Raw genomic sequence first — 15,016 nt, 5'->3', positions numbered from 1 at the left:
AGGCCCAAAAATTTAAAAACTATTTTGATGTCGTCCGTGCGATTTGAGTGGATGTTAAAAATATTTCCTCATGCCCACCAGTCTCTTAATTGGGCATTAAAAACAAAAAGAAATTATCATTATCGAGATAATTTTCTTGCAAGAGGAAAATAAAAAAAATTATTAGTATGAATTAACGTTTTTATCAAAATCGTCCTTGATCGATTTGCTTCATGAGAAATAGAGTCAAATCGACCATTACTTTGAAAAAAAAAAAAAAAAAAAAAAAAAAACCAAGACTCAACCGGTCCATCGATATTCAGATAAAAAAAATCGAATTTTTCAGAGTTCTAGAGAGGTGAACTAAAAATAAAATCGATACATACCGATAACGATTGCAACCGATTTGCGATCGGCTTTTTTTTGTTCTTCAATTTATTTAATTTGTTATACCCGTTCACAAAAATTTATTTCCATACATATACGGCTCTTAAACAGAAAAAAAAAAAAAAAAACTTTGAGGGAACTGCAGCGAAACGGGTCCGAGCAGTCCCTTCGGCTCGACAAGGCCCTACACGCCACGAAGAGGCCAGCGAACCCATACGCTTCGAAAAATCCGGATCCCTGGGTCCGGAAAAAGGAAAAAAAAAAGCCAACCGATCTCTAATCGCGAGATGAGAGAAGCTTTCGGGAGTCGAGCTCGCGTGTAGGTATAATAATAGCGCTGCCTCGGTGAGAAGAAGAAAGTGGTCAGCCAATGGGTGGCCGAGGCCTCGGGCCCGCCAGGAAAGAGGAGGTGGTGGCAGCGGCACAAAAAGAAAAAAAGAAAAAAAAAAAAAAAAAAAAAAACAAAGAAAAAAAAACGAAAGAAAAAAAAAAAAAAAAAGAAGAAATGGAAGGAGCCGCGCGGGTCCCCTCGGCAATGGAACTCACAAAAGCCGCAGTGCGCAACTGCTGGTTCTCGTATCCAGCAGCAACGTATCCATTGCGAAAATTACAAAAGCTCCTCGCGCGCGTGATAAGTATATTATCTCCCTCGATTCCACGAATACGCATATCCTTTTTTTTTATTTTCTCGGGTTATACATATTATACCGAGTATAGGTGCACCTGTTGGAAAATCGGTTATTCCTCGGTTAAGCACATTATCGGTACAGCAGCAGTAGCGCTCGTCTCCTGGAAAGGAGTTCCCTACTGCTGTAGGCCTAGTTACATTACGGTCCGCACCGCTATGTCGAGAATCCGGTTCCTCGCCTACCTCGTCGGCGCCGTTGCTGTTCTCGTCCTTTCAGGTGAGTTTTGGTTTGCGTTTCATTTTCATTTCTTTTTTTTTTTTTTCCATCTATTTTTCTTTTCTTTTCTCGAGTCCAGAGAGTTACTGTCCGACGACAGAAGGATCGAGACAATTTGATACCAAATTCCATACAAGCAAAACAGTACCAACCCTTTGGGTCCCTATAAACATACGTGGATATTTTGTCCTATGGTTTTTGTAACAACACCCGAGGCGCGTCGTGCAGAAAATCGGCAGTACTTAGTAAAAGTGTCTTAGCGTGAAAGTGCACGCCGTGTGGTGCATAATATATGTATATATGTGTACCCGTACAACTTTTTTTGCGTTAGTCCGCCGCTCTTCGGATCGGTTTAGATCGGCAATGTGTGTGTTTATTATACGTGTTTATTTTATTCAAAAGTTTGGATGTACAAATATATATTACGGTATCGTTTGACGGTGGGTTGAAATAAATTTCCCATGTATCGATTGTGTGGGTAAAATTTATGTTTAGTGATAATAGCTGGCAACGAAACGTATACAGATTTTATGGGTACTTTCCTTTTTGGGTGTTTGTAGGCACATGTATACGAGCAGTTCCGTGTAAAATGTGCCATGTACTTTCGGGACGGGCAAAAAGTATAATATTTCGAGACAACGTGGGTCAAAGAGATGTTTATTTTTTTGCCAAGGAATGTAACAAAGTAAATTAAAATATTTGTTCAAGGCTCATTGGTGATGTCGTTTTATCATTTTTATAGCTCTTTGTAACTTTTCACAAAAAATCGGTGGGGTTGGGCAAAAAATTATCTAAAAAATGAACGGAAAAATAAAACCCTAAGAGAAAGAGGACTGAAAATAATGGTGTACGACACCCCCAAAATTGTCGACCATTCAAAAATCTCTGGAAAAAAGTTGGGGAGAAAAATATTTGTCCATTTGTTCTTCGTAGAATCATTCGTATATGTACGCACGTGTATACGTTTAATGCACATTACACGAGTAAAATAGAAAAAGACAGAAATACCCGGGGATTCCCGGTTGTATATATTATTATCATAGGGTACGGAAATCAATAAATACACCGTAGCTACACATTAAAAATCGAGTTTAAATAACATATGTACCTATACAAAGGCTTTTTGCAGCTAAATGAGTAGGTACATGTGTATGTGTTTTCAAGCTCAACTAGGTATGTATGTATGTATTATTATCACGCGCGCGTTTGTACTGCCGTCGCTGATACATGCACCTTCACTTTCCACTTTACTGTTACAGTTTGATTTACACCTGCACCACATTGTGCGTAACCATCGCGCGACGCTAATCCTCCTGTTTGTCTTTTCGGTTCGTACACAGCTCGCGGACTGATTTGCCCTTTTTATTTTCTCCATGTTACATATTGTTACATATTGCCAAAGCATATAAAATCCATTTTTTCGTGCACCTATTGCACTTGGTATGGGTATACGCGGTGCACAATAATATAGCAATAACAATTGGAGCACGGCAAACAATCGTGTATAAAGAAAGTTTTACGCATTAGGGCAAAATATGCGCGGGCGAATGGCACTTTTACTTTCTTTCATTGTGTATGATCTTGTTAAGTATTATTAGGCGAAGTCGGTGAAATGACACGCAATTTTGGCCATTAGTTCACAGCACACGCAGTATAAACATAAACATATGCACTCCTAATAACTAATACTTACTGTTCGTACAATACAAAAATATGTACGTAATGGCCTCGATCGGAGCTGCGCATTATTTTCATCCAAATTATTTTTGAACGACATTTTTTTCAACTTTCACTCGATGATTCGAGAAATCCGGAATTATTTATACATACACACAGACACACACACATGCTAAGAGTCCGAAGCTGTATTATACTTACAAGTTTTTTGAAATCAATTATAAAATGGCCTATTACGCGAGTAAATTTCATCAGAGCGCGCCTATAGGTATTTATGGCTTCTTTTAATTTTATTTTTCCCGGTGTCGGTTTTTTTTCTTTTTTTTTTTTTTTTTTTTTCTCTCGATCGAATTTCTCGTACCGGTTTTCCGGTAGCACCTCCAACGTCTGGTATATTGCGCCCATTATTTGTTGCATATACGACCTCTGGATAGGATTTTTATGTTGTACTTTGCAAGGTCGAGATTATATCAAACGAGCGTCGTAAACTGATGGATGTCCTTACCATAAAAATATCAACGTGTGTAACATGCCTTTTTTTAAATTATATAGTTGGAAAAAGTAAGAAAAGCAGAAAGTACTCTTGACTACAAATTCAGAATAATTGCTGTTTACATAGATTGTTGATGCCACGCGCGCGTTACAACCATCGGCTATTTCAATATTACGTGAACTTAATCAACGGCAAGCACAACGTTGTGCAATCCCACATAATTACCATCATTGCCATAGGTATAATTATGTATGTACACGTATATCAACGATTCCCTCCTTTCTGAAAAACTTTTGTGCAATCGGCACGTAGTACCTATATTATGTGCATACTTTCATCCGTTCGCGGAATCACAAAACGTATATATATATATATATATATATATATATATATATATATATATATATATATACACTAGTACTACCGGTCAAGCATCACCGAAAAATTAACTGTGCGTCTCATTCGTTACCAGATGATTTCCATACAAATATATATTTATACGTTTAACGGAAAAAAATAATAATAATAATAATTTGGAGAGAAAGTTGATTTGTTGACGCTTTGTACAAAATACCTAACCGGTTGCGTGAACCTTGCACAAAATTTGCTTAAAAGCAGCCGGCAAAAGCAATAATAATATATTACCCACGTATATGATGGAAACGCGGAAAACTTTGCTCGTCTCCTTGAGACTGATTGATTTTTTCCATTTCCAGTCAAGGGTCAGAGCAATCGAAATCAACAGCAGCAGCAGTCGCAGCAGGAGCACAAGAAGGACGAGGAATTCAAGTGCCCCGAAGGCCAGGGAAACGGGAACTTTGCCGATCCCGCGACTTGCAGGAGATTTTATCAGGTATCCCTTAGACGTAGACCATTTGCTGGATTTACGAGCGATGTACTAACTCACGATTGTTTATGATACTCGCGTAGTGCGTCGACAACTATCCTTACTTGAATCGATGCCCGTCCGGCTTGTACTTTGACGACATCAGCAAATTTTGCACCTTCAAGAACGAAGCCCGTTGCGGCCCCATTGCAACAAGTACGACAATCACATTTTTTTTTTTTTTTATCCTTTCGCATCGTTTTAAGTGTTGTTTTACCTATATGATACCAGTTGGTTGACCTAATTTATTATATATACATATGTAGGTATTGTGTATATTGTTACAATGATGTTTTAGCGCCAGCGCCATCGACGGAGGCGCCTACGAATCTCGCCCAGCGCTGCGACACGTCGCAATGCATACTTCCCTATTGTTTTTGCTCTCGAGATGGCACCATTATACCCGGCGGCTTGAGGCCTCAGGAAGTAAGTGAAGCTGCGAAAAAGATCTAGCTGATCCGGAGCAAAGAGTTACACGATCGACACTTACGGGTCCTCGAAAAATCTTCTCACGTATGGAAATAACTGTTGGGCATTGAATAAAAGTTAAATTGGCTTAAACTTTTTTTTTATGCCAGAATACTTTGGTTGATTAACTCATCAGTTTCGTAAATAATTACAAGCTCATCGCGATTTACCTGAATGAACAAAAGCACCACCCTTTTGACAAAGACTATACAATGTACGGGGACCCAAGTGTGTGGATCTTTTTTTTTTTTTTTTTTTTTACAACAACTAGGAACTTCGAATCATCAGCCATGGAGTATAATATTATCGCGAAACCTGAGTAAAATTTTGATTTTTCCTGCCTTTCAGACGCCACAAATGATTCTAATGACGTTCGATGGGGCGATAAACCACAACAACTTCGATCATTATCAAAAAATATTCAACTCGGACCGGCGCAATCCGAACAATTGCCCGCTCAAGGGGACCTTCTTCATTTCCCACGAGTACTGCAACTACAATATGGTGCAGAGCTTCGCTCACGATGGACACGAAATCGCCGCAGAAACCATCTCGTGAGCAGCGTTCGATTCATTAACGCGCGATCGCTTTTGTGTTTCACTTTTTACAACAAAAAAAAAAAAATAAATTGTAGGTTGCAAAAAGGATTGGAAGACAAGAGCTACGACGACTGGGTGACGGAAATGATCGGCATGCGCGAGATATTGAAGCACTTCAGCAACGTGTCGCGCAACGACATTGTTGGAATGCGCGCGCCGTATTTGAAACCAGGTCGTAACACCCAGTACAAAGTTATGGAGGACTATGGTTTCATATACGACAGCAGTATCGGCGTTTCACCGGTCAAAACACCCATTTGGCCTTACACGCTTGATTATAAAGTGCCGCACGAATGCAAGGCTGGAACTTGCCCCACGAAATCTTTCCCAGGTAGGTATTGTGGGGAAAAAATGATAATAATCGTCGTGAGTAATTCTTTGAGTAATCAATTGACGTTTTTGTTGTTATTTTTTTCTATGAAATTTTCAGGTGTTTGGGAATTGCCTTTGAACACTCACTACATCGAGACTTACGAGGGCGGTCATTGCCCGTACTTGGACCAGTGCGTGCTTCACAGCCACGATGCCCAGGAAGTTTTCGAGTGGCTGCAGGAGGACTTTAGCCGCTATTACGATCAGAACCGCGCGCCTTACATGATGCCCTTCCACACCAATTGGTTCCAAATCAAAGAGCTCGAAAACGGCTTGGCCAAATTCTTGGATTGGGTGACGACGCTGTGAGCCACTCACGAATTTTCCTTTTTTGTTTGCTTTTTTTTTTTCCACAAACTAATTACGTTTTAATCAATATTGTACAGACCTGACGTTTACTTCGTCACGGCTACACAAGCTCTGAATTGGATGACAGATCCAAAGCCAATCAATGCACTGAGCAACTTTGATGGCTGGGCATGCAAGAAAACAGAAAACCTTCCCGAACCATCATGCAACTATCCAAACAAATGTGCCTTGGACTTCAAACCAGCTGATGCAAATTTCACAACAACAAGGTACATGTGCCATCGATTTACTTAACTCTATTTCACAATTCAGATGGAGAAAACATTAACAAACTGAAACATTGTCTATATTATATGTGTATATAGGTACATGGAAACCTGCAGAGAGTGCCCCGAAAAATATCCTTGGCTGCACGATGCCAAAGGTACTGGTCGATTGAATGACAACTACACTGTTTACAGCACTGAAAGAGAGTAGGAAAAATACATTGGCCACAGTGAAAGAGATAAACTGTTTGATTCCAAGAATCAAAATAAAACGAATTTTTCTTGATAAGACTTTGCTCAGTCATGAATGAAATTCGAGACAGTGCAAACTGAGTCATGAATTCTTTTAAAATAGACTTGAACTGATTTTTTTTCTTTTTTCTTTTGTTTTAATAACTTTAGGAAAAGATTAACAATTCATCAAACCAACACAACATAAACAAACACTTTTTCAATCTTGAAGAAATTTTTTTTTTTTGCTTATACGTTGGTTGAATTAAATTTGAGATTTAAGAGAACCAAAATTAAACAAATAGTATTTTTACATCTAAATAACGAATGAAATTGCACTTATCCTTATATGTTGATTTAAATGTTGTTGAAGGTATAGCACTGAAATTATGAAAATTAAAGTAAACGAACTGATAAAAAATGCAAGTTATGTTAAAAAGTAAACAATATTTTTATTTGTACGTTTTTTTTAAAGAAAATAGGTAGTAGTAAAAAAAATTATCACGGATTAGTAGCTGTTACTTTGTATATACATTGATGTAAAATGTGAAATAAATAATAGGTGCTAAATATCCAGTAGCTGGGCATTATCTTTCAACTCCTGATGAATTCTCCTTTCCACAAGAGGCAAGGTAAGATTGTCGACGTTCAAGTTAAAACTAACATAAACAGGCTTGCCTGTTTTTTTGGATAACCGGCTGGCTATGTTGGAGGACAACTCATCGGCTATAGGTCCAAGAATTTTCGTGGATATTGTAGATTTTTTGTCGTTATTTACTAAGGAGATGGCCAGAGCCAAGTCTTTCATGCTTTGATCATTGTGATCACCGATCCACAGATATAAACTTTTTTCCATTTTAACAATTTGACAGTCAATGCTAACCTCGTTCAGTTTATCGTGAAAGCTGTGAAATTGAAAGCTGCACGGAAGAAGCTTTGGCTCCACGACTGCGTCCACCACCGACATCCTCGCAGTAGCTGATTCTGGTTGATATACTTATAAATATAAACAAGTGTTCGCAATTTAACAGATTTTTCAAGCATACATATTTACTTCTTATAATTAGGTTAGAATCCCAAAACGTTCCAAACGTTTGGTTTGTTCCCCCATCACTATACATGTCCCATATTCCAAACCGATCCTCTGCGCGCGTAATTTTAAATAATAAGATTCTTAACCAACTACTTAACCAATGTACTCGAGTTTGTGTGATATAAAAATATTGACATAAAATCTATATTATAATTCCATAATGTTGAAAGAAAAAAAGAATGGAAAACTGTCTGCATTGTAAACGGTATGCGTCACGATAGGACACAGTCAAGATTCCTTTTTTTTTTTATCGAGCGAGCCCAACCAGATAGGTAGCATACATTATTTGACATGACCAACTGATTCACCTGATTGTTTCGTAATTGTCTATCTATCTGGAGCAGTAGTTTTAAAAAAATTTACGTAGAAATTTTATGATCAAAAGTCACAACACAATGAAATGGATTAAGACACAGTCGGTAGAGCAGATACTTGGTAAACCCAAGTGTTACCGCACTAAATTGAATTAGAATATATTTATGTATATGAAAACGACTTATTTTGGAGACAATGATCATTAAAAGAAAAAAAAAAAAACAGGGCATAATATATTTTAACTGTAGTGTTTCCAATAGATCATAAGAACCGGGAATAGTCCTTTTTACCATCCTCAACGATACTTGGAATACTTTTTGTCTATTTAATATATCAAGTAAGTACTTACCAATCATCTTTTTCGATAACACGTTTACATGGCGTTTACACATGATACGCGTGCATCAAGTAAACAGGTGTATATATTTTCGTATAACCCGCGCTTTGGTTTTGTAGAACAGGCGCATGCGCCCTGCAAACTCGACTCGAGAGTCTCGAGCCGACGGCGAGCTCTTGGCTCGTCTGGTTAGAGAGTATCCATTTTGATCACACGTGAGTACCTTCGTGCTGAGTGCTACCTTGTGCGAGTTTCCACCAGGATATCCAAGTAAGCTTACCCGTAGGTTACCGATATCCTCCCAGACTCCTCGAGACGGACTCCCAGTGCGCGTGTAATATACAGCCAGCTCGAGCGTACGAGCACCCTATATGCTAACTACTTATCTACTTTAAATGACCACGCCGGTCGTCGACGTCGCGCTTATGCTTCGGCGCAGAGAGCGCGGTCTCAGGTCTGCCTGCTGCTCGCTTGTGTGTTGTACGTTTATTAACTCTAGCGGCAAAACCTACCTGGGTTCAACGACTCCTGGTGCATGCTTCACGATCAGCGGGTTTCCGCTCACGTCTTCGTGTCCCCAAAAAAAGACCCGCGCTCTCGTACAACCCACACAGCTGTGTTTTTCTTTCCGCTCGCTCGCATGCTCGTTGCATTGCTCATCTCTCTACCTATATATTTCTTATGTGAGTGAGCCAGAAAAGTAGCGAGAAAGAGAGAGAGAGTGCGTTATAGCGAGGAGGAAACACGCCGCCGTGCGTAGTGTGCTCGAAAATTGTTTGGTTAACTTTTGGTTGCGTTTTTCCTCGAGCGATCCGGGCCTCGTCCTACAGCTGCACCATCATAGCTCCCAGGGTACTGTACCTACCTCTCACCAGAGAACATTTGAATTCCGTTCTACCATAAGGTGTTTCCTCAACAATGACTCTCGCGACGCTCATTCCGCAAGCCCGTGTTCACTTGTGTGTCTGTCGCACACCCGGTTCTGGGCCTCCGATACAGCCGTAGAATTCGATGTTGGCCACCCCGGGCTTTTTCGCAGCGTGTCTACCACATGGTCACTTGGTTTGACCCGCGGCACCCCCGTCAGATCGGTTTTGACTGCGGATTTGAGCTCCGGGAGCTGGGCAATGCGCAATCCCTCGGTTTGCCTTATTTTTCTTTACTTCGTTACTTACGTGTTCACTTCATTTAAAAAAATTTTTTTCATTTGTTGATTTCTGGCGACGTTCGTTCTATTTACATTGAACTCTCATGATTACCTTGAAGTAGCGCCGTGAAATGTGCTAACCTTACAGTTCGATTATTTATAACTCATGATGCTAGGGAGTCTAACCTGGATGATGTTGTTATGTTCTGATTTTTTTTTTGCCCAGCTAATTGTAAACTTTTTTTTCCCCTACAGAATAACTACAATCAAACATGGCAGACATCGAGGATACTCACTTCGAAACTGGAGACTCCGGAGCTTCAGCTACATACCCAATGCAGTGTTCAGCACTGCGCAAAAATGGTTTCGTTATGTTAAAAAGTAGACCGTGCAAGATTGTTGAAATGTCTACATCCAAGACTGGAAAGCATGGCCACGCCAAGGTTCATCTTGTTGGTATAGATATATTTAATTCTAAAAAGTATGAGGATATTTGTCCTTCCACACACAACATGGATGTGCCCCATGTCAAGAGAGAGGACTATCAGGTGTGCACAAGTTTATCTCATTGATTTGATACTTGTGTCAATTCAATACATGTTATCTTATTTTTGTAAATTAATACAGCTGACAGACATATCGGATGACGGCTACTTGACTTTAATGGCTGATAATGGAGATTTGCGGGAAGATCTCAAAATTCCAGATGGTGATTTGGGTACTCAGCTCCGTTCTGACTTTGATAGTGGCAAAGAACTACTTGTAAGTATTTACAAGTGTATTTTTAAACTAAAACCAGTTTTTTTTTTTTTTTTTTCCTCAACATTCCTATGTTCACAAATGTATTACAAGTAATTATTCTTTTCACAGTGTACAGTCTTAAAGGCCTGCAATGAAGAAGTGGTTATTGCTATCAAAACCAACACTGCCCTTGATAAATAATCTTGTTCAATGTGAACAGTACACCAACCTCAATACCTGCTTAGCCAATCGACACCTTATCATTGGTAAAAAAAAATAAATAAATAAGAAAAAGAGTCAACACTTTCAACCAGCAGTAACTTGACAGCGGAGCAAAAGCATCTTTTTATCAAAGTAACAACTATTTACTTTCTTAATATAATCAGAATGAGAAAAGGAAAAAAAAAACCCAAAAAGTTGCAAGTTTCTAAGCATTGTAAGTGAGAGCTGGGTATAGGATTTGAAAAGAAGTGTACACCGCAGTTTTACAAACTACACACATACACACTTACACGTACATACAAAAAAAAACAAAAAAAAACGTTGTTTGTTATACAAGAGAAATGGCGACGATTTCACATCGAAGGGTTAAAAAAAAAAATAAAATAAAAATTCGAGAAAGTCTTAATTCTTCCATCTTTTTCTTTTTGTTAATTTCATGTTAATAAATTTGAGACAGTGACAAATTTATAATTTATTAAATACATGTATTAAAATAACAGATGCTTATGACTAATTGAGACCAATTTTTTGTGAATATCTAGAGATGGTGCACGTTTCTATAAGAAACTGCCAATCGTCTTGCTCTGTAAATTACTTTTGCAATGATCAAAGAAGTGAGCTTGCAATCGAACTGCGGGGTCTTACCCTCGAATCATTAGCACCTGTAATTAATAACACGAATTTTTTTAATGAAGTTTCTAATAAAAGACTCAATATTACAAATCAGTCATTGTATGCATTAAAATCACCTACCAGTAGTTAGGGAATTATATTACTAACAAAATGGTTATGAGTTAACTTCCCTAATTCTGATTAACAATTACGTAATGTCTAAGCATTAATAATTTTACATTACTTTTTTATTGAATGTTCTTCTAGTAAAACATCTTAATTGTGCTGGAAAAATGCAAAAAATTAATATTAAAGAAATGTTAGTCATGCATTAAAATACTTTTTTTTCGTTAAAAGAGAAGTTTTTATGATTGTCTGAAAAAAAATTGTTGTTTTTGACAATTTTTATTTTCAAGATGATGTATAGAATTCATGTATCAAGTCTCAGAAAGTTGTTTATTTTTTAATACATAAACACGTGATGTATGTACATACAAAGTACTCAATTATTCTAATAAATCCCTTTCAAATTGGCTTTAAGATTTCTACAATATATATATATATATATATATATATATATATATATATATATATATAATTATGTCTCAAAAACGGTGTTTGTACTACGCGTGTGCTTTGTTCAACGAAAATCGTATGTCTTACGTGAAGTTACTTGAGTTGTGATTAAATAAAAAAATTAAAGTAAAGAAAAATAACTATTGTACGAGCACAAAGTTGGACACTAAGTTGTGAGATAAGCGTAATGCTTTGAATATTGAAAGAAGAAAAAAATGAAAACAATTGCTCCGAAGCCGCGTTGCTCAAATAAGGTGACCCCAACTTCATTTGTAAAAACTTAATATGCGGATGTTTTTTCAAGAGTTATGGTGCTACCGCCCTTGTAACAAGTATAAGTATACGATTCCGATATTTTTACCTAACTGATGTTGAACAGTAGTTAATCATAAGAAGTCTATACCATCCGTTTATTGAAAATAGATGAAAAATTAAATTAAATTACCAGCTTCAAATATTGATGCTTTGCGTATATTTAAATATAGAGTTGTTTAGGTAACTTGAATTAAATCAAATATAGGCAAAAGAAGTCTCTTTCAAAGCCTGCATGATGAAATTTTTATTTTTGTGTGTAGTTTTTTTTTCCCTTTTTTTTTGTTTAAAAGAGGTGGCACCATTGATCTTACCTACTTTAAGTGTCAATGTAGGATAACTTTGAATGTTTGAATGGTATTAATAATTGACAATTGAAATTTAATAACATGCTTCATTAGGAGTTTAAAAAAAATGAACCAGTCTTCAACCATCATTTAGGAAGCGTTTTTTTTTTTTTTTTTTTTTTTTATTTATGGATTTGAAACAATTTTTATTGAATAAGCGAAAAATAACTGCAATGTTTGATTAAAGCAAATAAAAAATTGGAAAAATTTATGTAAAGTTTTAAATTTTATTTATAATTAACTTCTTTATAATAAATAAAACGCACTGAAATCAATATGAAAAAAAAAAATTATGGTTCATAATTATTACTAATTTACATCCTAGGAAAAATGTATATAATATTTACGTAATTATAGATATATTTTTTCCCCAGGTCGTATGTTTTTAATACAGTTGTAAAAAAAACTAACATTTTTGCATAAATATATCTAAAAGCATTTTTTTACAAGTGTTTTTTCTTATTTTATAATAAATCAAAAGAATACATTTCAAGTTTGTAAATGCGTTAAAACTTTCAAAGTAAGTTAATGAGACTTCTGAAGCAAAAAGTTGTACTCATAATGGAAAATTAAAACAAAAAAAGCAAGCGTCATTTGTTTACTCTATTACATGATTCAACATGTTTGTTATTTGCAAAAACAGACTAAGACTCCTGTGAGGAATTTTGTAACAAAATGCGTTTTATTAGTAGAAATGCATCAGCTAGCTACTCTTCGACGCTTAAACGTTAAATTCAGTACTTGCAGATGTATTTTATTTATTTTTTCATGAAATGACCGATAAATGAGCATCTTCAGTCGCTCAACAATATAACTCCATATCTCCTTTATCTCTAAACGTAATAACAAAGTTTAGCGATTTAATGTGCAAAGACGCAAGTCGTTCTCGATTTGTATCTTATTTTACTTTTTCTTTTTTTTTCTTTTTTTTTTTTTTCTAATCACAATCGTAATCAAAGTTCTCGGGTTCTTCTGGAGATCAATTGTTAGCATTTCGCCTCTGTAATGCAGCAGCTAGATCCTGTCTCAGAGCGGCCTGCTGCCTCTGATCAGCTAGAGGTTGAACCGATCTCAAGCCATTTACAATGTCTTTGGTCTTTCCAAAGTATATTTCATTTAATGTATTTCTTATTTTGTTTTCCATGTCTTCTACCAAGCGTCCTATGTTTGCAATGTGAGGTGATATTTCACTAACAAGAGCGTCTTGCGTCACCTGGTATAGAAACAAAAATAACAATAATTAAGTGTAACAAATGAATAATATTAAAAAGTGAAAGAAATGGTGAATACATACTTGTCTCGTGAGGCTCCCACCTAAATTCATTGTGCCTGAACCATGTTTATTAGTTTGTAACCACAACATTGCAGTGGAAGTAAGTTTATAGTGTGCATATCTGCTAGTAGATTTGTGCTGCACTTCAACAACGTGTATAGAATCCCAACAGCCTTTAATTTTCTTTGATCCGTCTCCAGCTTTCTTAATTAATATAACACCTGCAAAACCATGGTCCAAATCCCACAAATATACAGAAGACACACCACCTTCAAAGTACAGTTCACGATATTGATCGAACGCATGATTGGCATCAATCTCCAACTTTCTTAGCCTCTCGGATGGCATCGAGCCATCTTCCAGTGGAGGATCGTAAGTATTGCTCCATGGAGATCTACGAGAAAGCCCATCGATTAATTAATTAATTAATAAACTAATTAATCAATCAATCGGCCATGTTATTTGTAAATACAAATCAACAAGTGTATCATGTTTTACCTGTATGAATCACCATCTCTGTTGTAATCACAGAGTAGGTAATCCTTGCCACTCTCTTTGTCCTTGGCTATTTTTAGAGGCTGATCGACAGACGAGAGTAAATCCTCGCATAACAGTGGAACCAAGTCAATGAGATCACTGAGGTTTTTCTCGATCTGCTGAGGTGGCAGCCTTCTCATGAGATCAAGCGCACAGTCCATTTGTTGGTCCGTCTGCAAGGGAAAAATGAAAGAAAGTTTTAGCAAGTCACGAAAATAGTTATCGAGGCTTGGGACAATTTTTATATTTATTCTAAAATATTTTTAATCGCCATTTTGACAGATCGACGACATAAGTAGGTTAAGTCATTTTTTTCTTGTTACAGTTAACTTGAAGAACAGCTAAGATAAATAGTAGGTGAGTAATCCCCGCGTCAACTTGAGTATCTCAAAATATTACAGTTTCGGAGCTCCAACGTAATGCAAAGATCTGATAAAAACTTACCATGACAGCGCTTATTGTTGTCGTCGAATGAAGACGACAGGTTCAGTTTCGGAGCTATAGGGCCCTGGGAGGAGGCGGCGGCGATAGCGAACGCGCAGCCAACCACAAAAGGAGTTGTCGTCGCCGCACGCACGGATGGTTCTTATTTTTAAGTACATATAGGTATATGATGGGAACTTGGGAACACACATAGTATGGGTAGGTAAATCTAGGTAAATCATCATCTCTCAAAACCGCAGTAGTGATTTACAAAACTATTTGCAAAATAGCTATTTTATTGTTGAATCAGATGTAAAAAATATTCGTTTTTTTCGATTAAGTGAAATATGATAAAATTAATTGCGAAAAAAAGCAAAATAAATTGCGAAATTATATAACCTCTAATCGAGGACCCATATTCGGTATAATAATTGGTGTAAGTACGAACACAAAAAATTTTGAAAAAACGAAGGTAAATAATGAGCCTTGTTCGATCGTATTAAAAAAAT

General features: G+C 36.8%; 4 protein-coding genes across 7 annotated transcripts; 2 read left to right on the top strand and 2 right to left on the bottom strand.

The window, feature by feature from the left end:
• The first annotated feature begins 945 nt into the window (after window positions 1–945).
• Window positions 946–6,894, top strand: Cda4 (chitin deacetylase Cda4). Its single transcript, XM_014363693.2, has 9 exons — window positions 946–1,271; window positions 4,158–4,294; window positions 4,372–4,483; window positions 4,626–4,753; window positions 5,144–5,349; window positions 5,430–5,725; window positions 5,825–6,071; window positions 6,153–6,344; window positions 6,441–6,894. The coding sequence occupies exons 1-9, from the start codon at window positions 1,211–1,213 to the stop codon at window positions 6,550–6,552; spliced, it is 1,491 nt and encodes a 496-aa protein (XP_014219179.2). The 5' UTR covers window positions 946–1,210; the 3' UTR covers window positions 6,553–6,894.
• A 105-nt stretch (window positions 6,895–6,999) lies between these two features.
• Window positions 7,000–7,725, bottom strand: LOC106647370 (proteasome assembly chaperone 4). Its single transcript, XM_014363713.2, has one exon. It carries the CDS (start codon window positions 7,537–7,539, stop codon window positions 7,138–7,140), a length of 402 nt encoding a protein of 133 aa, XP_014219199.2. The 5' UTR covers window positions 7,540–7,725; the 3' UTR covers window positions 7,000–7,137.
• Window positions 7,726–8,477: 752 nt separating this feature from the next.
• eEF5 (eukaryotic translation elongation factor 5) lies at window positions 8,478–11,153 on the top strand. Of its 4 annotated transcripts, none has more exons than XM_089590642.1 (4): window positions 8,478–8,532; window positions 9,720–10,012; window positions 10,092–10,226; window positions 10,335–11,153. In XM_089590642.1, exons 2-4 carry the CDS (start codon window positions 9,737–9,739, stop codon window positions 10,404–10,406), a joined length of 483 nt encoding a protein of 160 aa, XP_089446768.1. In that variant the 5' UTR covers window positions 8,478–8,532; window positions 9,720–9,736; the 3' UTR covers window positions 10,407–11,153. The 4 variants fall into 4 exon arrangements, with proteins under 4 accessions (XP_089446768.1, XP_014219135.1, XP_014219136.1 ...); XM_014363649.2 differs by having other exon boundaries at window positions 8,483–8,587; XM_014363650.2 differs by lacking the exon at window positions 8,478–8,532 and adding an exon at window positions 9,037–9,169.
• Window positions 11,154–13,181: 2,028 nt separating this feature from the next.
• Window positions 13,182–14,664, bottom strand: cpb (F-actin-capping protein subunit beta). The gene is made up of 4 exons (XM_014363641.2): window positions 14,529–14,664; window positions 14,046–14,257; window positions 13,569–13,941; window positions 13,182–13,487 (listed from the first exon to the last, which is right to left on the bottom strand). Exons 1-4 carry the CDS (start codon window positions 14,529–14,531, stop codon window positions 13,254–13,256), a joined length of 822 nt encoding a protein of 273 aa, XP_014219127.1. The 5' UTR covers window positions 14,532–14,664; the 3' UTR covers window positions 13,182–13,253.
• Window positions 14,665–15,016: the final 352 nt, after the last annotated feature.

Source organism: Copidosoma floridanum, unplaced genomic scaffold (genome assembly GCF_036245765.1).
Source record: "Copidosoma floridanum isolate Cflo_tuat_1 unplaced genomic scaffold, Cflo_Japanese_pri ptg000013l, whole genome shotgun sequence".
Lineage (NCBI taxonomy): Eukaryota > Metazoa > Arthropoda > Insecta > Hymenoptera > Encyrtidae > Copidosoma > Copidosoma floridanum.
The sequence above is the reverse complement of the archived record's forward strand: the minus strand, read 5'-3'. Positions and strand labels throughout refer to the sequence as shown.

What these genes read in the sequence shown, in the direction of transcription:
- LOC106647370 (XM_014363713.2), bottom strand. Translation starts at nt 7,539, where the DNA reads ATGTCGGTGGTGGACGCAGTCGTGGAGCCAAAGCTTCTTCCGTGCAGC.
- Cda4 (XM_014363693.2), top strand. Translation starts at nt 1,211, where the DNA reads ATGTCGAGAATCCGGTTCCTCGCCTACCTCGTCGGCGCCGTTGCTGTT. An exon ending in CTTGCAGGAGATTTTATCAG is followed by an intron (nt 4,295 to 4,371) that starts GTATCCCTTAGA and finishes ATACTCGCGTAG; the next exon opens with TGCGTCGACAACTATCCTTA. An exon ending in TTGGATTGGGTGACGACGCT is followed by an intron (nt 6,072 to 6,152) that starts GTGAGCCACTCA and finishes AATATTGTACAG; the next exon opens with ACCTGACGTTTACTTCGTCA.
- eEF5 (XM_089590642.1), top strand. Translation starts at nt 9,737, where the DNA reads ATGGCAGACATCGAGGATACTCACTTCGAAACTGGAGACTCCGGAGCT. An exon ending in TCAAGAGAGAGGACTATCAG is followed by an intron (nt 10,013 to 10,091) that starts GTGTGCACAAGT and finishes AAATTAATACAG; the next exon opens with CTGACAGACATATCGGATGA. An exon ending in ATAGTGGCAAAGAACTACTT is followed by an intron (nt 10,227 to 10,334) that starts GTAAGTATTTAC and finishes TTCTTTTCACAG; the next exon opens with TGTACAGTCTTAAAGGCCTG.
- cpb (XM_014363641.2), bottom strand. An exon ending in AGAGATGGTGATTCATACAG is followed by an intron (nt 13,942 to 14,045) that starts GTAAAACATGAT and finishes GCTTTCTCGTAG; the next exon opens with ATCTCCATGGAGCAATACTT. An exon ending in GTGGGAGCCTCACGAGACAA is followed by an intron (nt 13,488 to 13,568) that starts GTATGTATTCAC and finishes TTTCTATACCAG; the next exon opens with GTGACGCAAGACGCTCTTGT.